General features: G+C 41.4%; 1 protein-coding gene across 1 annotated transcript in view; it reads right to left on the bottom strand.

Moving 5' to 3' along the window:
- The window catches only part of LOC124721803 (aminopeptidase M1-C-like), a 437,502-nt gene that overhangs the window by 137,513 nt on the left and 273,732 nt on the right, over positions 1-26,257 (bottom strand). Inside the window, exon 8 of the mRNA XM_047246924.1 lies at positions 19,347-19,422. Coding sequence (XP_047102880.1) covers positions 19,347-19,422 — 76 coding nt within the window. The remainder of the gene's footprint in view (positions 1-19,346; positions 19,423-26,257) is intronic.

Genomic DNA, 26,257 nt, shown 5'->3' with positions numbered 1-26,257 from the left:
CAACACCAGAGACAAACACAGCAACAGTTAGACGCAATGGAACAAAATCTTCACACCACGCTTGAACAAACACGTGAAGATTTAACTACTGAGTTACATAAAATAGAATCGAAATGTCAAAAAGTCTGTAATGACGTAAAAACACAAATTTGTGAGCATTTTCAACCTATTTTTTCGCGGCATGAAAATGCATTACAGAATCACGAAGCAGCCATAAAAGAACTGCAAACTATTGTTCATGAAAATCATGAGAACTTTCAAGCTAAAATTGACTCAGTTGCATCTACCGATTCGATTACGCAACTTGCAAAAACTCAGGAAAACTTAAAGGACAATAGTAGATACTCTGAAAATTGGTTCAGAAAGACACATGGAGGAAATTAGTTCATTATCAGAGAAAGTAGTCGAACTTTCGGATCAGCTAAATAATTTATCTACGAAGGTAGATGATAATCTGAATGACACAAAACCGGTAGTCTTTAATGACACAGAAGAGTGCGAACAAATTAGGAAATTCAAACAAAATCAGAATCAAATTAATACACAACACCAAAGAGGAATCCGGGAAGTACAAGATCAGCTGACACAGGTAATACAAGAATTACGTATTTCAGAGGCTACTCGCGCTCCAATACGGGCAGAGGGACATAGAAATACGGAACAGCCACAAAATAACAACTCAGGGCACTTCGGAAATTATGAAAGAAATTGGCAAGGTACACCGAATTTTGAGATGGAACCGCCGAAACGACGTAACAATGACCGACATGCGACTCGCCGACATGATGATTTTGACTATAAGCTGTTCATTACTACACATAAATTCAAAACATTTAAGAATTCTGGCAACGACATTCATCCACAAGCATGGCTCCATCTATTCTCTCATTGTTTTCCTCCCAACTGGTCATTAGAGCACAGATTAGAATTTATGTGTGGCTACTTAGAGAATGAACCAACTGTAAGAATGCGATCGGCCATTCACAATTGTCACAGTGAAGGAGAATTTTACCATGCCTTCCTCTCAGAATATTGGTCTCAAGCTACACAAGACCGAGTAAAACATAGCATCATAATGATGAAACATTTCGAACAATCTGAATTTTCCAGTCTTGTGAAATATTTTGAAGACATGTTGCACAAGAATCAGTATCTGTCAAACCCATACAGCCCCTCAGAATTCATCTGCATTTGCTTAATCAAATTACCAGAACATTTACGACATATTATTTCGGCAGCACGTTGCAAAGACGACATTGAAGCTTTTCAGGGACTTTTACAAGAATTAGAAATTGACACTGACAATCGCGAAACGCGAAAACAGGAACACAACAATTACAGGTCACATCCGTCGCATTTCCGCGATGAAAGAAATAATAACTGGACACGACAAGGCTATTCTTACAACGTAAATCGTGACCAAAGCAGACACCAACCGTTGGCAGAATAGTAGTTACAGAGAAAGATCGCATTTCCGTACTAACGAATATGACAGAGGTAAACATAGAAACAGACAATATGGGTACCAAACAATTATTATCAAAGGAGACAGAATAACTTCAGACGCAACAGTTAATCGCGCAGTTACGATTCAGGGAGAAATTCTCCACCAAGTGACCGACAAGAAAGAAATTATGGAATCTACCTACATGCTGACAGACGATATAATCGTAACGACAGACCTGAATTGCATCAGAACTGGTGGGATTCAAACAGAGCAGGGCACTCTCGACAAGGTGAATTTGTAGAAGTTAGGTCTCCTAATCCTAACGATGCGCGCCAACAAAGAGACAGACAATGACCCGCACCGCAAGCAGCCACGTGCGCTGGTTGGCTCGGTGAAAAATAACATAGACGCTAACCTTGAGAAAAATTTTAGTATGCCTTACCGATGTATACCGCATGATAATTGCGTTCAAGTTGAAACTCTGCGTACAAGGAAGGGTAAAGGATTGCACCACTTTTCACATGTAAAACTGTTTATTGAGAGAGAATCTGTTTTTTTAACTTAATTTTTGCTACAAAATTTTTCACTTTACATTACTAGTATGCTTTGTCAGACTCAGAATCTGTTAAGATGCAGTAATGTTTGAAGTTAAATAGCCAGTCAAGAAGCAAGAGAATTTATTTAAACAGAAATTACGAATGCATTGTTATTGTGAACAGACGACACAGTGTTATTGTGTGTGTACATTCTTGCTTGTTAGTTGCACGATTACGTAACGACTATAAGGCTCACATACTTAGAACATTTACCAGTACTGCTCATGAGACTTTAATGCAACATTTTGGTTTACTTGAAAATATATTCTGGATTTAAAGTACTTTCTGTGAGATACCACATGACACAGTGGTTAGTTTATGTGACAGCTACAAGATTTTATCACGACGCTACTAATGAGTGACAATTTACAATGTTGCTTTTGCGGTGTATCTGTTTTATATCTGCACAGTTTTTCTGAATTCTTCAGGAAAGTAAAACATGTTTTAGTAGTAACTTTTGTGGTATAGCTGCAATGAGACAGCCTTTTCCGTAGCACAACAATACGTTACAGCACAATACTTTCTTTATCATGGCAATAAGCGTAATAACTAAGATATCTATACGCAAAGCATTTCACTTTTGTTTATCATGATCTGCAGAACTTAGCTTTCGGAGGACAATAACTACGACACTTCCACAGAGATTATCTTACAGCAAGACGCACATTTAGCGCTACAGGACACGTATTTGAGTGATTAATTTTGTACTAAAATAATTTATTTTTAAAGATATTTGAAGTACAATGATACAAAGGTTTTCCGTGATACATTTCATTCCATTGCTGTAATCTGCCACACCTGAGGGTATAATTACATTAATCCTCAGGGGGATACACACTTACTTTGTGTACCATGTGTTTGGCAAGCACAAGGAGCCCTAGCTAATATGGTATTTGCTTATACAACTTTACACATCGGTACCATATTTCTCTAACACACAAATTACACAGCTATCTGATCATTTAACTGAGAGATAAAAATTTTTTTTACTACATCAGTGACACATGTTTACACAATTACACAGTTGGATAACTTCACACTTATGAAACTGTATTTTGTCTGTACTGTGTGAACTGTTCATATTTTTTCGGAACCATTGTGATACTATGAGAGCTTTGAATGATGTATTTGGTATGAGATCATGATTTTTAAAGTATGTTTGAGGTAGATGACACTATTGAAATGAGCAGAGAATTTTCTTTAGGTTTTGAAATTATTGCAGAAAGCTATGACGTTTTTGAGGTTTGACTGAGGTGTTATGATTTTATTATTACGACGACGATGTGTATTATGCTGCTGAGGTATGTTTACGATTAATAAGCTGATGCTATATGAGTTATTTGATTATGCTACGTATGTGTTATGATGAAATATTGAAGAAGTGTCGACGAATATGCATATGTGTAAAAAGGTAAGGAATAATTAGTAGTGGTTAGGGACTCTGGTTTGTGAAAAAGGTTGTTGGAAACCAAGAATCGTACTTTAAGAGTTATGAAATGTACGTAAATGCGTGAATGTATTACAATGCCGACGAAATTTTTTTGGATACTGTTATATCAATAGGATTTGGTTTCTACACATTTGTAACGCAAATTCTCAACCTGTGGAATTTTTTTGTATGAGACTGCCACTGTAGAAGAAACTGCTGTCGTAAATATTTCAGTCAGAAAGGTAAGTGACCTTGACGTAATGCGTTTTGGGCGCCCAGCTGAGAGGTAGTCGTCTGACAAAAGAAAGCCATTAGGTGGAGAAAAAAAGAGGCCATTATCCTCGCCATTGACATTCCTTTAGAGAAAGCATCGCAAATACGACACGTTCATTACTTGGAAAGATACTTACATCTGCACACCTGATTATGACAACCATCTTTCTACGTGAGTTGAGAGAATTTCTACTAACTATGAAACTATGAAATGTCACATGACTATTGAATGATATTTTTATGCTTTGATTTTCATAGTTGCTTATTTCATCTGATATCTAGTTTCCAGCTGTGTTGCAGCATTGGTTTTATAAAATAAAATAAAATGCATTTGCTAATGTGAACACTTTCTGTCAGCAGATCTATTAAATAATAATTTTGTGATCCACATTCTTCAAAAAAGGAGCACTTGGAAAGGAAAGAACAATGAGAAGGGACTAGTAACAGCAACTGCATACATAATTTTCTTTTCAAGTACATGGTAATATTTTTTTTTACAATAAGTTGTTGTGGTGCACCACTTTAATTACATAGACACTAAGATGTGACATAGATATTAGACATGGCCATCTTTACTGTAATATTTTTTCTGCTTGAGCTTTGTCATGTTTAGATATAAGTTATTGCATTTGCTGCTGCTCTTTGCCAGGCATAATGTTACTGAATTTGACTTTGTATTACACTGTTAAGTCAGTTTTACTCCTGATTTATTTTTATTGTTTGCTGCACATTGCCTTATATTAGTTGTAATATTGCAATTGCTTTGCTAATTTCTATAATGCTGCTTGCTTCGCCAATTTCCATTTTTTTGTCATTGCTGTTTGTATTAATTGTTTTGTGCTGCTGCATTGCCTCGTCCCTTAGTTTATGCATCTGAGATCAGTAGATTTAAGTTAGTTTAAGAGGGGATAGACTATATAAGAAACTGACTATGGACAATAGGGAAAGAATGCATTGAGAAGTTATATGAAAAAGATTTGGGCCAAAATGAGTATTGTACACTGAGAAATAATTATTTTGAAAGAAATATGAATAGAATACAGAAAGCAGGTATAGATAAGACTTTTTGGGAATAATGATGAATGAAGGGAGATCTCCAAGAAGTAAAGAAAGTTTTGTTTGCAAAATACTGCAGTAAAGCAAACCCTGTCTTTTCCTTTTGTGTTATTCCGCTATGTGTTTGTGTGTATTTGTGTTTTTCCTGTCTTTATGTGTTTAGCTGATGAGAGTTATATTGTAGAATTTTTCTAATACAATGTTATTTGGTATTGTAATTATGAAAAATTTTTTCAAATCTGTATTGGCCACTGCCCAAAACAATATGTAAAATTTTTTGTGGGGAGCATGGGGGCTATGTAAGTGGACTGTATAAGTTTTCTTATTGGCAACGCCACGTAACGCTCTGTATGAAAAATCACTGGCTGTGCTGTGTGCAGTCTGTGGCTAGTTTGCATTGTTGTCTGCCATTGTAGTGTTGGGCAGCTGGATGTTAACAGCGTGTAGCGTTGCGTAGTTGGAGGTGAGCCGCCAGCAGTGGTAGATGTGGGGAGAGAAATGGCGGAGTTTTGAAATTTGTAAGACTGGATGTCATGAACTGCTATGTATATTATGATTTTTCAACACTATTAAGGTAAATACATTGTTTGTTCTCTATTAAAATCTTTCATTTGCTAACTATGCCTATCAGTAGTTAGTGCCTTCCGTAGTTTGAATCTTTTATTTAGCTGGCAGTAGTGGCGCTCGCTGTATTGCAGTAGTTCGAGTAACGAAGATTTTTGTGAGGTAAGTGATTTGTGAAAGGTATGGGTTACTGTTAGTCAGGGCCATTATTTTGTAGGGATTATTGAAAGTCAGATTGCGTTGCGCTAAAGAATTGGGTGTCAGTTTAAGCACGGTCATGTATAATTGTTCAAAGGGGACGTTTCAGTACATACTGAAAGTGGATAATTGGGAGAGACGTCGCTAGAGCGGCAAGGACAAGTACACTGCTACCCCGAAGTTAAACGTAATAACAAAGAGAATATATTTCTTAAATAGGTTGTCAGAAGGGAAAAATTCATCGCAGGGGATGCGCCACAAGACAGGCTGAAAACGCATCAGTAGCAGGGTTCTGGAACCGAAAATCCATCCATTCATCAACAAGAGAGTATCAAAACTGACACAATCACGTCCATGACAAAGAAGAGGAGATATCAATACCCTTAGATGTCACAAATGATTGGCAGTGGTGTGGCAACATCAGAATGAGGTGATTCGCGATATCAAGTGACTATCAATCGCATTCCTAAGGAAGATGATTCGGATTTCTGAAGCTCACATCCCCAATGCATCCCAGACAAGCTGTATGGAAATTAGATACAAAGAACTCATTGATCGGTTCATGAGGTGGATAGCTGCATCTGTGAGAAATACGCTCACTAGGGCAATTCACTGCATTCATCTATGAAAAGTACCTTATCCCCGTATCTCTGGGCGTCTTTCGAATTGCATCATCAACGCACGAATATGTCAAGCCCTTCCTTCTACCTTCACAATAAAAAAAGCCTTGTCTCAGTATTACTGTGTATGGGACACGTACTTCCAGATATCCACGTATGGACTAACTGTTTGGAACCATAGGTACATTGTTTTCCGCTAAACAGTAACTCCAGAAGTTACTTTGTGGATTCCACACAATTGTCTTATAAAATCAAATGGTTCAGAGCACTATGGGACTCAACATCTGAGGTCATCAGTCCCCTAGAACTCAGAACTACTTAATCCTAACCAACCTAAGGACATCACACACATCCATGCCTGAGGCAGGATTCGAACCTGCGACCGTAGCGATCGCGCGGTTCCAGACTGAAGCACCAAGAACCGCTCGGCCACACCGGCCGGCAATAGTCTCATAGACATTATTCTGTTTCGTCGTGAAGTTGAGACAAGATATAGGTCGTGTTGTGAGTAGATACTCTCTATCGACCTCGCATGGGCTACAAATAACGGTTCTTGTGTCTCAGAATCTTTGCCATAGCCTTGAAATGACATTCATAGCACATTCAACGATGCTGAGTGCATGTGTCATATCAGTATCGGGGCTCGGAGAACTTTTCCCTGCCAATCAGCGTTGAAATGATGTTTTGTGCTAATGCATGACAATTTTCACAGGAAAGCTACCTTTCGTAAGCAAAGAAGGTACTATCGAGACAGATATTATGGCTCTAACACACTAATTTTTCATTGTCTTTGGATCACGTGAGAAATTTCGGTTTGTGGGGATTGTTGAGTGTCACCCACAGTAACCGCTCATTTTCTCTGTATGCAGTTTACCGTATTCCTAATTACACTTAAATTTCAGACACTAGTGTAAACATACATTTTTATGGCGTGTTGTTTAAATACTGTGGGTCACCAACCCATAATAGTGTCGCTTTGTACGGTAAATGCGATGAGTGGCGCACCTAGTAGCGCCCTAGACTTCTGTAGAAGGCACAAGTGTATTAAAGCGAGAGCGCATTTTGGCGTTTGTAGTTTCACAACACACGACACGTAGCTGTCGCCATGTTGCTATACCGACATTGTTAATTACGCTTAGATAGGTTCAAATGGTTCAAATGGCTCTGAGCACTATGGGACTTAACATCTGAGGTCATCAGTCCCCTAGAACTGAGAACTACTTAAAACATAACTAACCTAAGGACATCACACATATCCGTGCTAGGGGCAGAATTCGAAACTGCGACCGTAGCGGTCGCACTGTTCCAGACTGAAGCGCCTAGAACCGTTCGTCCACACCGGCCGGCGCTTAGATAGGTCAGGGAGTGCAGGACCATCGAACAACGCAAACAAAGTGTCACGTCAGCATTGTCTTCCTGTTAGAACACAATGATAGCAGTATCAGCATGTGTATTCCAGGTGAACATTTGTTTGATATATGATGGCAGTGTGAAGGAAAAAGAAAAGATGGTAGCAATTCAGAGACAGAATAGCAGCTGATTTAGACAAGGAAGGCGAATTTGTTCAGACGTGGTATTTTTAAAGGAATGATCTCGTAAATGAATGGAAGTGATTTATACTGATGAGCCGAAACCTTATGACCAACTACTTAGTTGAGTTTTGTCGACCTTTGGAGCATCATACAGCAGCGCAGCGATTATTGGGGGGGGGGGGTATGGATATGACAAGTACCTATTAGGCTTCCGGAGGTATATAGCACCAAATGTCAAAGCATAATTTACAAAATTCCAGTAAATTACGGGCCGGTGGTTTGTTGAACCAAAGCTGGCGCTCGACAGACTAGACGAATTTGGTGGCCGGAAAATCAAAGCCAGTTTACTACCATACTCCTCAAACCACTGTAGCATGATTCTGACCTTGTGACATCGGGCCTCGCCATCCAGATTTAGATTTTCCGAGATTTCTCTAAATAGCTTGCGGCAAACGCCGGGGTGGTTCCTTTCAAAGAGCACGATCTATTTCTTTCTCCATCCTTGACACAATCTGAGTGTGCGTTCCGTCTCTAATGACCTCGATGTCGACGGGACGCTAAATCCAATCTTCCTTGCTTCCTTCCAACACCTCGTCACCTACTCGTGGTTTCACGTCTTTCAATCACTTTCCATAGATGCACACAACAGCATCACGCAAACAGCCGACCAGCATCTCCGTTTCCAAGATGCTCGTTCGTAGGCGCCAGGGCATAACTGTTTGTCCTTTAGTGATGAATTTACTTTATTAGTGAATTACGCTATACATGAAAACAAAAGAAAACTGCGGCTCTAAGTTTTCCTTGTGTTCCTGCGACTAGAATCAGACGTAAATTATTAACATTATTCTGTCTGTACATAAGTAGTTCTGGGGCACGTTAATTTTAAGGCAACGCCTCTCAAACAGTAAGTTTTGTTGGTCACCAAGATATCAGTTACTGTTAGAGAAGCTTGTTGGTCTGAAGGACGCCAGAAGCGCAAGGATGCATTCCTGGGAGTTAGTTGGCCTTGTAACACCTCGGTTCAGTTTACAATGATAACAGCTATAGAAAGAATAACTTAAAATTAAGATTAGAATTTTTAGAGGGGAAAATAGTGTAGAATCAGAGTTCGGTAATTGCAGATCAAAATTATAATATATCAGCAAGTAATTTAACGTCTAAGTACAGCAAAGGCACGGAAGCTCCGTTATGGAGAAGGCAGTGACGTTAAACTCTTGTGATGAAAAACCTATAAAAAGGCCTGATCGTCATTATTGCCCCCTTTTTTTCTTGACTGTTTCGTTAAAGGGCGGGGAACCCGTGTCAGTCAGCGAGACGATAATTAGATTGGACTTTATCGTGTTAAGATTCACGATAAACTGTTAGAATATTACGGAGATTAAAAGTGATGTAGTGTACGATCTCTGACTGTTGGTAGCAACGAAGTATTAAGGGGATTTTAAGACTTTAGTGCTAGATTGGAACTTTACGGACATATAGACGACAGAAACTCAAATTATCTGCTGATACGAGTGAATTCAGAAGTACCGGTATTCAGATATTAACGTGTGGACTTTTGAAAGTGTCGCGTGCCGTTAGTTGCGAATCTAGACGTAGAGCGTGTGCATATCAGCATTTGCGGACTATTTAGATTCCTCCAGGCTAGGAACCTTTTAAATAGACCATAATTCATCACCATTTTAATCCTTGAATATAGAGTGAAAGTGAAATACAAGAGTGTTGTACTTATTTCATTTACCTAGTACTAATCAGTGAAGGATTTACGGAACCAAAGCTATTCAGCAGTAAATCAGCACCATCTAGCGGAAAGCGTAGGCATTAACTAACACGCTAACTGAAATGAACGTTTACGTGTTTTACGGACTGCTTAATACGAACTTTTGTGACTCTTTGACGTCCCCACTCCCTCCGAAAGGTGGCGCAGGCTGACTTAATCATAAAAGGGGAGAGTTTTAGCCGGGCAAATTACTAAATAAAAGTGATATTTACAAGACTCGCAGTAATAGCAAAACACGAGGCCCGCACCTCATCGGAGAGTCGTCGCTGTCACGTCGGGAAGTAAAGCCGGAAAACCTACCGACGATACGTATCTACGAGCAGACGTCGACGTGGAGTACCTAAAAAGGGAAGTTGGGGATGCTTCAGCCTCTAGGACCAGCCATGTAATCACAACCTAACAAATCCAGAAAGTTTCCTCAGAACTCAATGGTAAGACAATGACCTTTTTTGTATCAACGGCCGTTGGGGTGGCAATAGAAAACAGTACCTACACTGAGAGCCTGCTGTTTTCTCGCCGGGATCAAGTTTTTAAGTAGTACCCAGCAGGGTCACTCAGCCTCACTTTTGTCGATGCCCCGTAGCAATCAAAACGTAGCGTCCGTGTCCCTCTCAAACGACCTCGTGGACAATCGCCAGTCGCCGTCGGCACGACACGGCGAGATGCTACGGCGTACAGGCTAGATAACGCGCCATCGTGCTCCACTGTTGCTCCTCAGTGCTAGCATTCTCTCTCGTTCATCTCAGCCTTATAGGGACTTCACTCACTCCATTTTGTTACCTTTTATTTTAACTGATGCTTGATAACATGTGAACTAAATATTGAACACTATTGCTTTATAAATATTTAATACAGAGTATAACGCAGTACAGTAATAAATCGGATTTAGGCTCTACCCATTGTTACGAATGTGGTACTACCCTCTTGTTCACTTAATTCCTCATGATTAGTTTCCATTAATCAGCCTTCAGAGTGAAAGCTAGAGTCATACCAGAAGGTAGGATCGGAGTCAGATGCTTCCAAGAGCATATGTGCTGTCATTATCTTCACTGGTTTTCGTTTGTTAGCAGAGGAATGGGCAAATGAGGCATACCACCACAGTTTTCAAAATCGCTTATGTGAGCGGATTTCCACATTTTTGGCACTTATCCTCGCTGGAATGATTCCCCATTAGTGATTAACCTGTAAAGTGGTTATAATTTCGCACCTTACAAGCACTGATCTACATACCTTCCCGTGATTTTAAACTGGAATTAGGTATCGTTTGATAAGTTGTACATCGTATATATAAATATTTAAATAAGACTGACATTGTCACGTACACCTTGTAAATAGTTGCTAACGCTCACTGCATGATAGGTGATGGATTGTCTTTACTATCAAAATGGCGGAATGAATGTTTGCCTATACTAGCAGAGATTGGAACGCCAGTGGAAATGAAAAGGCAGGCGTATCTCAGGTCCTGGGTGGAAAAGCCCACACAGGTGAGTTGGTCCTGCTAAAAACATGAAGTAGTCCAAGACGGACGGTCGGGGCACCTGAGCGCTGAAGCACAATAAAGTTGTGGCTGGCCGGCTTGTAGCTAGGTCGGAAGGATAACCGGAAACTCTGAAAATCTTGGACGCAGCAGAGAGGAACAAGGAAGCGTTACCTCGGAAATCACACGGTTTGGGCTATTTCCGAGGATTTTTACTCTGAGAAGCGTACCACCGCATGAATTCCTAATTAATGGGGATAGGTATTTCCTCGCAAACTTTCCGCACTGGACGACAAAAGACCTAAATATGGTTGATCGGAGTTCGGAAGAACCTGTAGAGAGGGAGAATATTCCGTAGTTTCGAGAATATGATTCGCCTTGTGCAGTTACGAGGGAGGTGAGCCGAGCTTTGTTGGGATGCCAGCGGTGGAGAGAAAGAGGCCTTCCGTTTTGAGCGCCCGTGTTTGACGGTCGCTCAGAGTCAGCTTTTATTGGTACAGACGGACTTGCTGTCTTTGCTCTCAGGAGATTTTATAGTTAGAACGGTTAGGCTCTGTACTGTTGCGAACTTATATGATTCTGGACTTCGCCTCCGGATAGGGAGTCGCCGTTGAGTACGAAGCGTTCAGTGATTGAGAGCACTTCTTCTGCCTATACTCACGTTGAGACGTTACCTGAACTCCGTCCTTGTGGCTGGGAGTTAGCGTTTCTCGTCTGTAGAACACAGAGAGGAGAAGACAGTATTAGATTATACTAGTCAGAGGACCATCTTCTGCCGTCCTTGTGTTTGAGTGAGGGTTTTTCTTTATATTTTGTGGCTGGAGGTCTTCCGTCGTCGCAGACGTGTACGAGAACCATCACTCCGACGCGGAGACCCGGTACATACTGTGATATTGCTAATTGCTTCGGGTTATTAGGGCTATAAAGCTAAACAGCTGTGATCACGTAAATTTTATTTCCACTGAGGTTGCACACCACTGTAGATCATCTTTGAAAGTAGTGTCTTCTAGTGTTTGGTACGTAGATGATGTCAGTCATGTGGCGTTATTTACATTACATCGCGTAGCCATAAAAAGGGGCAGATTTGGGCAATTGAACAATCGTATTAGTTAGAAAATTTATTTGTATCTCTTTATGTCCATTGGAAATTGATATATAAACATTTGTAATGTATAAAGGGGCTTTAATCTACAATAAATGTATCAACAGAAACAACATTTATCAGTTTGTAGTTACTAGTTCCCTTAATCATTCATTTATGTTTATGTTGTAATTTATATGTTATAGAGCAAGGAGGAGGAGATAATATCACCATTAAGAGCTCCTAAGATCTGTTTCAGGGGGTAGTCAAACAGGGCTAAATCTTTATTTTCGCGTTCAGTATTTTCCGTTGCGCACATTCATTTTACGCCCGCCTGGAGTAGCATCTTGGAAACCTTGCAAGGTCAGAGATTAAAGTAAGCGCGAGAATAGGCACTGAAAATATGCAATGCTAGTACAATAACAACTGGTGTAAACGCCAGAATGTTGAATGCAAGCATGCAAACATGGATACCTTCTATCCTACAGGTGCCGGATGTCAGTTTGAAGGATGGAGTTCTATACCTGTTGCACTTGGTCGGTCAATACAGGGACATTTCATGGTGGCTGTGGATGACGCTGGAGTTGTCCGATGATGTCCCATACGTGCTCGATTCGAGACAGATCTGGTGATTCAACAGGCCAAGGGTATGTGGGCGTGCGTTATCCTGTTGGAAAACAACCTGTGGAATGCTGTCGATGAATGACCGTACAACAGGTCGCATCACCAGATTAACGTACAAATTTGCAGTCAGAGTGCGTGGGATAACGACGAGATTGTTCTTGCTGTCATACAAAATCACACCTCAGGCCGTAACTCCCAGTGCATCACCAGCGTGCCGAGCACGCAGACAGACAGGTTGGTTGCAGGTCCTCAACTAGCCTCCTCCTAACCTACACATGGCCATCAGTGGTACAAGAGGCAGAATCACATATCATCGGAAAACACAACTGCCCTCGACCCTGCCCTCCAATGAGCTCTCGCTTGACACAACTAAAGTCGCAAATGGCGGTGGTTTGGGGTCTGTGGAATGAACGCTACACGGCGTCTGGTTCGGAACTGTCCTTGAAGTAACCGATTAGTGACAGTACGTTGTATCACCGTGGTGCCAACTGCTGCTCAAATTGCTACTGCAGATACAGTACGATGCGCCAGAGGCAGACGCCGAAAACGATGGTCTTCCCTCTGGGTAGTGTCACGTGGACATCCGGACACCGGTGTTCTTGCGACCGTATATTCCTGTGACTACCGCTTCAAGCGACCATGTACAGTGGCTACATTTCTGCCAAGTCTTTCTGCAATATCGCGGAAGAAACATCCAGGTTCGAGCAGTCCTAATACACGACCTCGTTCAGACTCAGTGAGCTGTTGATAATGGCGTCTATGTTGTTTTAAAGGCATTCTTGAGAAACATCATCTCCCTACTTCCCGAAGTTAATTAACGCTCAAGACCGTTACAGCCCGTATTTAAAGCAAACCTGGTTTCAGTCCTAATAATGGCGCTACTAGCGTCACTCTTCTGCATCTGACGCGAAATTTAAACAGACGTCATTTGTCAGGTATAGGAATACGCACAACAACTTTCGTTTGTCTCGCACAACTAGTTCTTGGTGTTGCGATTTTTCTTTCCATCAGTGTACTTTCCTTATCGTGTCACGTTCCCGGAACGTAAATAGGAGAAATTGAATCTTAGTGGTTCAGGGGACAAATGTTTTGACTCATTAGTGTAGGTTAACCATAAAAAAACTTAGTAAGGTGGATGGACGAAGATTTAAAAACCCTTCCTTTCCTAACTCGAGGCCAATTTCTTAACCAGTGCTCTAATTCGCTCGGTAAGTGTTAGTAGAATTTTAAGGTAAAGTAGTAATGACTGTTAAAAACGGTGCCATAAAGTATTTGGACTGCGTAATTATTATTGCTATCGACTTGCATCTATTACTAGCTGAGCCCGCGTCCAACCGAACAGGTCGTTTCCAGCAGAAAAAATTGTTCATAGAGTGACTATATTTGTGTTCCAATAGTTTGCAGAGTATAACGATAAGGTTCACTCGATTGCTTGGTCTCCAGATTCACTGTATATCAAGCTTACTCAAGAGATCTACGATATCATTCAGTGATTGCTCTCTGCTTGCTAACCATCTTCACGCAATCAGTTGAAATCGCGCAAAATGGAGATGGAAAACGGAAGAATTGTGGCTTTGGTCACGCGTCGAGGATTTTTACCACACATTCTATAACTAACTGATGCTGTTAGGTGTGTCAAAGTAATATAATATGACATTAGATGGTTGGTCATAATTTTCTAACTGATAAGAGCATGTTTTTAATGAAGGTACATATGTACCTGTATTTTATACAGTAGCCTAGGAACCAGCAGTTAATGTCATAGGTAAATGTTTGCACATGTCACTTAATAGGAAGCGCACATAAATGTGCACTGTCGTTTTACGTTGTAGTAATTGCATTGGAAAATGTAAATACATAATGAAACGAACAGGATTTAGGGAAGAAGGGAGGGTCTGAAATGGGTAAGTGACTATGACTTTGAATAATAATTTATGAATGATGGCGTTAGTGATTTTCAGGGTTTCGGCGAGAAGGTATTAGCTAGCAATGCGATGAAAACGGCAAAACTGTGTGTCTCCTCACAAGTTAAACAGTGATATTCCAAACGGTCGCCGACAGACACCAGTGCATACTGCCTCCAATAGTAATGAGAGAAGATGATGATGCATTTAAAGATAATATTTCAAGCTGCACGCTGTTTACAGTTTAATGTCTCATCGACTCAAAAATCTCTAGCCTTGTTTCTGTCTGACTGTCTGATGCCATTTACGAGAGAGAGAGAGAGAGAGAGAGAGAGAGAGGCTATGTGTAAGATAGACGAGGAGAGAAGAAGGTAGTGACTGTGGTAGAGAATGGAGAGAGGTTAGATTAGAAAGAGGTAAGAGGGAGGAAGAAGGATAGGAAATGAGTTAGGTCTGTTTGAGAATGGATGTTTATCAAGGAAGTGAAAACAGAGCCGGCATCCCATCACTCCAACGCCAGGCACGGTGCTTGTTGACCTGAGACTGAAGAAAATGGTGGGAGGAAAGGTGATTGGACAGTGATAAAAAGAGGAGCTTAAGTGGAGGATTGGAAGCTGTTTTCAGAGAAGAGATAGCGCTGCTGTTGCTCGCACTGACTACCACAAAACTTTTCTCAAGAGTAAGAGATTGTTGCCAAATTGTTAATACTTTGCTAACTTGAAAATATAAAAGACTGGTCAGTTTTCCGGAGGAGGGATGACGAGTTTTGTTACGAGGTTTCCTATTGGGAGCATGGCTAGCAAACATTGTAACTGGAAGGTGAGTGTGTTTTCGCGGGGTTTCCGTGAAGAACTGGGAACAAAGAGGATTTTTCAGACACTTAGCCTTCAGCTTTAAGACGAGGAAGTATCGAGATGACTGACAGACTTTAGTTCCAGTCAACTTTTAGTTTTTTTGACGAAGAGGTATTGGGACGGAGGAGAGAGGCACGTCTGAAGACAAATCATTAGCTGGGGCTCAGATCCATCACCTAAAATGTAGACATGAATGGCAAGACGGCGTATGCAGTCCACTCCGCAGCGAAGAGGAAATACGCTAAGAACTTGCTGCCAGGCCGAAGGGGAGATGAGGACGGTTAGGAATATATAGGCGCGTTTCTGCAACTTAATGGGGACTTTTTTCAGAATTGTGCTAAGAAATTGATAGCTTACTTATGATTAAGGCATTCTGGGGTCTTAGAAGTGATATCCTTTACCCAAAGGCAGGCCGAAACAGTCAGCATATTCTCATCGGAATCGTGTACTTGTTTGTCCGAAGATCTGTGAATTAATTGTATGAACATATCTTTATCCAATCGCCTAGAGCAGGGGTCTCCAAACTACGGTTCGCAGGCCGAAACTGGCCCGCGAGGGCCAGCAAACCGGCCCGCGTTAGCTGGCCGGACATGCCTGGTATCCAGCCCACCACATATTTGAGGTGGTGCCTTGCCGCAGTGGATACACCGGTTCCCGTGAGATCACCGAAGTTAAGCACTGTCGGGCGTGGCCGGCGCTTGGATGCGCTGTTGCCATTTTTCGGGGTGCACTCAGCCTCGTGATGCCAATTGAGGAGCTACTCGACCGAATAGTAGCGGCTCCGGTCAAAGAAAACCTTCATAACGACCGTGAGAGCGGTGTGCTGACCACACGCCCCTCCTATCCGCAACCTCAGCTGAGGATGACTCGGCTGTCGGATGGTCCCGATGGGCCACTTGTGGCCTGAAGACGGAGTGCTATACTGCCAGCAATTGAGTTTCGAGGCCTATCATGACCAATACACCGTGACATTGTCGGAGCTCTATCTCTACAAAGCGGAAGGTCATGGATAAACTTGTGGCTATCCACAATAAACAGACAGACCATTCTCCTTGCGATAATGAAAAAAAAGGTTAACAGACTAGTTTGGTGAAAATATTTTAAGAAAAAAATTCTTTGCATTTTATTCTCCTCACGAGTCTGGTGCATGTCTTTCAAATGGACGCCACTTCGACGACTAGCCTTAGTAATCAATCATTATGGAAGATGCTTCTTAAGCAAGGTTTCAGTTTCTTTACGTATTTCGATTTTCAGATTTTCCTTGTCTCTTTGAATTCAAACTTTGAATTGTCCCACACCTACTAGTAAAGCGCATAAGACACTAAAAAACTCGTGAGACACTCACAACATAGACATAATCACGCAACAGAACTATCAAATATATGCTCTGGCTCTGCTACTCGCTACAAGACTACATATGGCTCTGAGCACTATGCGACTTAACTTCTGAGGTCATCAGTCGCCTAGAACTTAGAACTAATTAAACCTAACTAACCTATGGACATCACACACATCCATGCCCGAAGCAGGATTCGAACCTGCGACCGTCGCGGTCGCTCGGTTCCAGACTGTAGCGCCTAGAACCGCACGGCCACTCCGGCCGGCTACAAGACTATATAACTAAACTTATTGTTGCGCTGCTTGAAATAAGAATGCGTTGACATACTCTACCTCTGTTACGTCTTGTAGTAATAGTGTTGCTAACAATGATTTTGAGATTTCGTTAACTTTGCAGGACGCTTTCGTGAAGAATATGCAGTGACATACTTTTTTGTCGGTGAAATTCGCCAGAATAAAATATGCCAGAAATTCGGTCAGGTACGTCCACCAATCAAAGTTATGTAAATAAATAAAAATCGTAGTTCGTTTCAGTGCTAGCTAGTCCCACAACCTTAGATTTTTGCGATTTCATCTTTCCTTTAGCCTTACATTACGGTGATCATGGAGTGCTAGGGTTCTTTAATCCCACTAGGTAGATCTTGGCCCTTATGACTTCGTGGAGGAATCAATGTGGCCCGCAGACTAAAACGTTTGGAGACCCCTGGCCTAGAGCTTTGTCATACTACAGTAGCATCTGTCTGAACCTGTTTCGGGATTTTATGTTTCAATTGCCTTTTTCTCGATCATCAGAAATTAATGCTTTGCTATTATCGAACTATGTTTTTGTCCTTGATTGAACTTATGATTATAATAAATTTGGGCTACTTTGGGTCACTCCTTAATTTCAGTAGTTAGCACCCTTAGCTCATTTGTTTGGGCTATTACCTTTCTAACGTTTCCGTTGCTTGAAGCTTCTCTGCCGGATACCTTGCGGCAAGAGCATACTCAATGTATTGTCCACCCACCATGGCCATGAACTTCGTGAAGAGGACTTCGGAAGACGATCCTAACTAACCGATCAACTGCAGTGACTAATGTGGAATGCTTTAATGCAGTTGCTGGAACCCGTATATCAGACGGAACAAGCAAGCTGACACACATATAGACGACGCTTACCAATTCTACATACGACTGTTAGAAAAGAAGGTATTGTTCTGATTGCTTTTCCTAGTTTAATTCCTATTTACCTCGTCTTTATTTTGCGTATGCTAATGAACAGTGACATCTGGGTGACTGAACTGATTGTAATGATAATGAAATCAAGACCCTAAGCTGTCAACAGGCGTTGATACACATCAACAGGGACAGTTGAAAAAGTGTGCCCTGACCGGGACTCGAACCCGGGATCTCCTGATTACATGGCAGACGCTTTAACCATTTTTTTTTGTTCTCATTTTGTTCTATATTGTTAGTTGAATTTGTTCGTGGCGGACGTCCGATGACACCCGTTCAGGATGTTCATTGATCCATTCACTCAGTTTTTTATTACAGAGAATAGCTAAACCCTCTGACTGAACATGCTGATCTACCATGCCGGCATCCAACTGAGCCACCTGCGACTGCAGGGATTTATCTCTTGCACGCTCCCCGTGAGACCAACATTCCCAACTGAATGTCCACACATCACATTCGTAGTGCCCCTGCCCATGACACTCATTACTCGCGGTATACAATCTTACCGAGTCCCGCAAGAGTTCGGGCAATGCGTATGCACCCACACAGAAAGAAGGTCAATGACCGGTTAGCCTTAACTATATATGAAGATGGTAACTGTTCTTTCGGACATATTGTTAAGGTTAGCCGGCCATTGACCTTTTTCTTCTGTGCGGATGCACACGCATTGCCCTAACTCTTACGGGACTCTGTAAGATTGTCTACCGCGAGTAATGAGTGTTACGGGCAGGGGCACTACGAATGTAGTGTGTGAACATTAATTTGGGAATGTGGGTCTCAGTGGGAGCGTGCAAGGGATAAATCCTTGCAGTCGAACTATCCTCTGTGCCCTCGGTGGCTCAGATGGATAGAGCGTCTACTATGTAATCAGGAGATCCCGGGTTCGAGTCCCGGTCGGGGCACACATTTTCAACTGTCCCCGTTGATGTATATCAACGCCTGTCGACAGCTTAGGGTCTTGATTTCATTATCATTTCATTCTAGAGAGCTGCACGGTCACCGATGGTATCTGTTCTGTCAGACATGTCCGAAATAACAGATGTCATCTTCATATATGAAGTGATTGTACTTATTTGTACTCTTTGTGATTGTACTTATTTGTACTCTTTAAATACTTTCTATAATGCTGTTGACGAACACTAGTTAGTAAATGAAATGATCTAAAAACAGTGAATCACTGCATGTTAACTGCAAACAGTGTTATGTCATGAAATGTGTAATGCGAAAAATTCCGTCTTTTGCAATTTAATGTTCAGTTGCAAAAACAAGGATTTTTTTAAATCTGCATGATAAATATGATTGAAATAGCTGCTGAGGAAGAAAGGTTGCAAATATAAAAAAATCTTTAATAGTTTACTCACTCCAGGAAATTGCGGATTCCCCTGAGCAACACATCTCTTCCCAAGAAGGATTCCAACATTCTGATGAAGGCGCCTCCTGTAGAGAACATAGAAAAGCTCCATCAGTTACCAGTTTAGAAGAAGTGTGCTGAAGGTACTAACCTTGCTGTACTGTGAAAGTTGGGCTTGCACTTTCTGATGATTTCAAAATGAAATATCTTTGGTAAAGTAAAATACAGTGTCTGATAAGAATAAATTGTTAAGGAAGTAAGGTTATTAACACAGGAAGTCATGCCTTCACAATAGTTTAAGTGCTTACGATTTTTCTGTCGACTGTATTCAGTTATTAGTAAATAACACAACCAGAATTTTCTACTTAATGGTAGTTATTGTTCTAATTATTACAGTCTGTAGTCGTGTAACATTGTTAGCATCGAAACAGGTCAAAAAATATAGCCTTTTACAATTTATGTTAAAAATTTCTAAATATATACGTTTCATTTTCCTGTTATACGCACTGGCGACTATTTTATTACTCTTCGCAACGGAATTGAAGGATCACTTTTTAGAAACTTAGTAATTATTTCACATTGCTACGAGTAAGTTCGTAACTTGGCTCAAAAGTGCCTACAATCTTCCTCTGAAAAGATGCAAAAGCGTGCCGCCCTACTACGTCACCCACAGGCTAGACGACGCTTCACACAGCAAGGTGTAAACACACGCCGAGAAAAGACCAGAGCTCAGTAGTCAAGTAAGATTTAAGGTGGGTTAATGATGTCATATCGGCACCAAATTTCCCCACAATTCTGCCCAACGCCTCTGTTGACGTGTTACACCATGGGGAGGTCGTCACTCCCCCTCTTACCCACATTTCGTGTCATCTTTTGACGTCTAAGCCGTGGAGGTTACAACCACGACGTCAATGTTGAAATCACGCGTTTTCTTATGTGTGGACTAGCACAATGTTTCAGACACACCTCCACTCAGAATTGACATGGAAAGGCCTCACAGGGTGGCATAATGCCCGTCAATGAGACCACCCTCTCCACTGAGGCGTTGATTCCCACATATTTTGCAGTCGATAACGACAGTTCACAGTGCGATGACCAACAGGACGACGTTCTGACAATCTTTGACACTACTGACACCGCAGACGCTTCAATCCTTCTCTAAGGACATCACGGGCCAGCAACCCCACTTAACGTGATCGCATCCCTTTGAAGTGCAGTGCGACAGCAATTTTTGCTTTTGTATACAGTGTGGAACCACAAGGAACCGTTAAAAGCCATTCGAGGAAATCTGAACGTTACCCGAAGCAGGGCGGGTGCTTATGCTTTTTCAGCCCTCCATGTGATCACAGAGGTGTGCGAAATTGACACATGTGTGAATAAAACGGCAAAGGATCCCTCTAACACCCCCAGTTCGGCAACACCCCCAATGCCAGCTGCTTGCGTTTGATGAGCAATTTAAAAAGATATCTTCACAGAGAAAATCTGTTACAAGAGTTCTAGATAGACAATCACTTGACACCTCTCTGTTCCGACATGCCTACTAGCAGGTAGCGAGGACACAATCAAGGCTTTTCTCTGTGCAGGTACATCTTTAAAGTGTTCAGCAAACGTGGCTACCAACAGTATTGTCAAACTGGGAGGCCGCAGAGGGACCCTCTGCCGTTTTGTTCACGCATATGTCAGTGTCGCACCCCTTCATGTTCACGCCACAGGAGAGCGTGAAATACGAGGGCTGAAAAAGCATAAGGACTCGTTGCTGCTTCAGATCACGTTAAAGTTTCGTCGAATGGTTTTTGATTTTGACACCAGCACAAAAATTGCAGTCGTGCTGGACTCCAGCAGGGTGCGATCACGTTCAATGGGGATGCTAGCCCATGATGTCCTTAGAGAAGGGTTGAAGCGTCCGGGAAGTGTCAGTAGTATCAAAGATTGTCAAGAATGTCGTCCTGTTCGTCATCACACTGCGAATTTGCATTTTAAACCGCAAAATGTGTGGGAATCAACGCCCTAAGAGAAAGAGTAATTTCATTGATGCCCATTGTGCCACCCTATGAGGCATTTCCGTGTAGATTCTGAGCGGCGGTGTGTCTGAAACGTTGTCCTAGGCCACACAAAAGAAAACCGCGTGATTTCAACCCTGGGCGTCGCGGCTGTAACCTTCATGGCGGAGGCGCCAAAAGAAGGGATGAAATGTGGTAAAAGGGTGTGTGACGGCATTCGCATGCAGTGACACGTCCACGGAGGCGTTCGGCACATTTGTGGTGAAATTTGGTGCTGATGTGACATCACTGACCCACCTTACACCTCATATGAACTTCAGAGCTCTGGTCTTTTTTTCAAATGTGTTGACACGTTGCTGTCTGAAGCATCGTCGAGCCCAAGGATGACGCCGCAGGCACCACGCGTTTGCACCATTACAGAGGAACATTCTAGGGTTGTATGAGCCAAATTTCAATCTTATACGGCGCAATGGGAAATAATTACGGGGTTTCTAAAAAGTAATCCTTTAATTATGTTGAGCAGTATATTTGTTTTGGAAAATTGTTTAAGTATTATGTCTTTAAGTGTTTCAATTAGTTCACGAGTTGCTTCTACACTTTGATTAAATTTTCCAGATTCAAATAGAGTGATGGAAGCATATGATTTCCATGTTAGAAATACGGAGTTTCTGGCAGGAAAAAGGCATATGCTACACAAGAGAGGACCGTAAACTCTGTGTATCCCTTTCGCAGCCCATTTTATGGTGCTCATTCATTCGAAAACGAAGAAAAAATTGCATGTTACGAAACTGGAAATGACAAAATTTAAATCATAATGGAGTGACGTTGTATCATATGTACTACCTGAGATGCTCATTTGGCTCAAGAGAGCTTCCATTTATTTTGCAGCCTCAGACAAAACACGAGTTAAGACGGAATAGAGAAGAGCTTTTAGTTAACCCTACATACATAAAATGAAAAACTGCATAAAATGGAATGATTTGCCCTCTACAGAATCATAGCTCACGCGTTTATGGTTAAAAATGTACGAACAGAAAAACTGGAACTGAGGATACATCGTCGATGAATTATAATTTTTCTTGTTTTGAATAGGCATTCTACAACTGGTCAATAATTTTTTTTCCCCAAAGGCACTTTTTATTCGTTAAATATCAGTGGAGGAATATGAGCTAAAAGTTCTAGGCGACTGATGACCTCAGAAGTTAAGTCCCATAGTGCTCAGAGCCATTTGAATTAAGAAATGATCATAGCGATTGTTCTGCATATTGTGCTGCGTACCAGGCATAATTGATCAAATTCTTAAAACCTGGTGACGCAAACTGACATTGCACAAATGATTGAAGTTTAACAATACTATACCGTTTATAAACCTGAAATGACAAAGAACTATCAGAAATTATACTGGCCGACAGTTTACTGAAAAATGCTTTACAACGCCGAAAAATGGTTCAAATGGTTCTAAGCACTATGGGACTTAACATCTGAGGACATCAGTCCCCTAGACTTAGAACTACTTAAGCAGCGCGGTTCCAGACTGAAGCGCTTAGAACAGCTCGGCCACAGCGGCCGGCTTTTACAACGTCAAAAAATTTCTTTATCGAGAGGCTAAATCTTTTCGCCATCCTCCTAAAGACAAATGTGATGTTACATCCAGGCCCAGAGCCCAACAAAAGCAATAAATTATTTGCTGCAACTAGTAACAAGACGTTTAGGATGTAATATAGAAAATTATTCTCTTCCATGTTTCCACATTTTGCTACGTCGATTACAAGGTTTATGCAAGCAAACAGTCCTTTTATTTAATTATTGGTCTAAATTTGCCTTGAGGGTCCTGAAGACAAATATAAACCTGCGGAAACAGTAATCCACTGATACTATCACAGCAATTGTTGTATAGGAATGCGTAATAGCATTCACAGATTGCACAAACGACTTTGTCTTTCTTTCTCTCGAAATGGTAAAGTGTGGTCTGCACGCAGTTCTTATGCGAAACCTGTCCGATTGGCTTTGTACACAGCATTTTAGGGGATAGCAAGAAGCTTCGTCTTTGCGTCAACCACGAAATTCACTATAGTATTAATCACATCTCCTCTACACTTTTACGTACTTGAAGAAAAATTCGTCATTTTCCGATTTCCTTTTCTGTATAATTTCATGAATCTGTTTGACTAAGTCGAAGAAACATGGAAATCAATAATATTAATCTCACTTGCAATTCAGAGGGCCCAGTCACGTAGATCTCCTTCGGTAACAGTCCATTGACTTTTACGAGCAGGTCTAAATCTTTCGAACAATTGTTCTTTCACAATTTTTGAAGTTTCATTTTGGCGTGTATTTCATACTTTCTTCAATTTATACAATTCAAGTTGAGGTTTTCCAAAATGAAACTGGCTTTCCATACTACTTAACTCCATGCGTTTTCCCCTTCCTTCGTTTAACCAAAAATGTACAGCTTTTTATTTGAAACTAATTGTTATTACCGTATACATTTTCCTCTGGCTAGGAAGGTATTGTGCTTTCGATGTGGCCTTTAATTAGCATAATAATCATCGTTCAAACCATAATTCACAAAACTGTCAGCTATTTCCAGTTTCGTCTAATGTTTCCACATTTTCTAGCAAAATGTCGACGTCATTCGAATGTACGTCCAAGAAATTAGCTAATAAATAACATATATGTAGGTAGTCAAAAGAGATTATTTCGACTGCATACCATGTTCTTCATATTTCATCATTGCAAGTTTGAGAACATTAATTGGATTCCACATTTCGGTGTATTTTCCTGTGTAAAAAATTGCAGCACATATTTCGACATGTAGGATTGGATAGATTACTAGTAAGCAACGGTGGTGCATTGACTGACCAGTTAAAATACTGTTGCTCGATGTAAGTGCTACAACTAACAGTTACTGAAATATTTCTTTCTTTTGGTGAAGCACGGCTGCATGTACCGTGTCTGTGAACTCATTGGGAATGGGTCTGTGATGATAATAATAGGAGGTGTTTTTGTTGATAGCTAAGTTGTTGTCACTAAAAATACCTCTTAATACAAACAGAACAACAGGCACGGATCGAGGGTTCGGTTTGGAGGGGGAGGGCAGTGAAATTCACGATTTGTTACTGTCTTCCCCTCACCTCTAACGCACACAAAGACGTGTACGATTATAGTGATGATAACAAAACAAACGCATATAAAATGTTTTAATATTAAAATAATAATAAATTATTTGATTACTATAAAATAAATAAAATATTTTTGTGGAATAATAACACAGTGCCCAACACAAAGTGAGGCACTCGCAAGACATAGTCGCATGTCAGTGTGACTTCATACATGACCACCTCATCGGCAGGTATGTAAATGATTAAGAGCGGCAGTACTCTGTGACAGGTAGAACAGCTATTATAGTGCATTAGTGTTGTTTGTGTTTAGTTTTGTTATCAGGCCTCGTAGGGTACATAAGAGTGATCACTGAAGAATATGAGGATGTCTAGTACCAGACAAAGCTTTAAGAGGACTTGTCGTATGGTTAATTAAATTTTTCAGGTTTGTGGGGCATTCAGATGTGACAGTGGCCCGATAATTGACCGCATAGGAACGTAAGAGCAGGTATAATCGTCGTAAAGGTTGCTGTTGACCACCTCAAGAGAAGACTACGAAATAGTACACCATGGTCATTGCAACCCCTACACATCTGCTCCTGAGATCAGAGAATAGGTAATGGACTACCTAAAACTTCCTGTGTCATACCGCACCATTGGGTTGCTACTACCAGCAACCGGACTAGGAAATAGACAGCGAGCATTACCTGCGTTAACATCACAAAACTAGCGACTAAATCTGGCGTGTCGCTGCGAGCGGGAATGCTGCTGAATGGCGGCGCATGGTGTTCAGCAATGAGTCGTACTTCTGCACTACCCCCAGATGACCATAGTCGATGACATAGAGAGAGGGTTTATAATTCCAGTGTTTAGGAGAGGCACAGTGGTGTTAGTCCTGGCATCGTGCTGTAGGGAGCCATGGGAGAAGACTTCGAGACACAGCTGGTAATGATTGAAAGAATCTCTGGCGGAGCAAGAGTACGTCGCAGACATCCTATTTCCTCATGTGTTAACTCTCATCGGACGGTATCGCCGTGCTAATCCCCAGATCTATTGCCGATAGGACCAGCTCGAATGTCAACTCCGCTCCCGTGCCTGTATCCAGGATATCAAGGATCAGTTAAAATAGTATTGAACCAGCTTGCCTAAGATGATTGTATAATGGCTTTATGACACCTTCCTGGCCGAATCACTGTATACATCCAGGACAGAGGGGGTGCCACACTGCACTGACGTGGGCTCATACTGCGAAGTTCTTTGTATACTGTAATCACTGAAATACACCACTGACCATTAAAATTGCTACACCAAGAAGAAATGCAGATGATAAACGGGTATTCATTTATTGGACAGATGTATTATACTGTAACTGACATGTGATTACATTTTCACGCAATTTCGGTGCATAGATCCTGAGAAATCAGTACCCAGAACAACCACCTCTCGCCGTAATAACAGCCTTGATACACCTGGGCATTAAGTCAAACAGTGCTTGGATGGCGTGTACAGCTACAGCTGCCCATGCAGTTTCAACACGATACAACACTTCATCAAGAGTAGTAACTGGCGTATTGTGACGAGCCAGTTGCTTTGCCACCATTGACCAGACGTTTTCAATTGATGAGAGATCTGGAGAATGTGCTAGCCAGGGCAGCAGTCGAACATTTTCTGTATCTAGAAAGGCCCATACAGGACCTGCAACGTGCGGTCGTGCATTATCCTGCAGAAATATTGGGTTTCGCAGGGATAGAATGAAGGGTAGAGCCACATCTGAAATGTAACGTCCACTGTTCAAAGTGACGTCAATGCGAACAAGAGGT

This window comes from Schistocerca piceifrons, chromosome X (assembly GCF_021461385.2).
Source record: "Schistocerca piceifrons isolate TAMUIC-IGC-003096 chromosome X, iqSchPice1.1, whole genome shotgun sequence".
Classification (NCBI taxonomy): Eukaryota; Metazoa; Arthropoda; class Insecta; order Orthoptera; family Acrididae; genus Schistocerca; species Schistocerca piceifrons.
The sequence above is the reverse complement of the archived record's forward strand: the minus strand, read 5'-3'. Positions and strand labels throughout refer to the sequence as shown.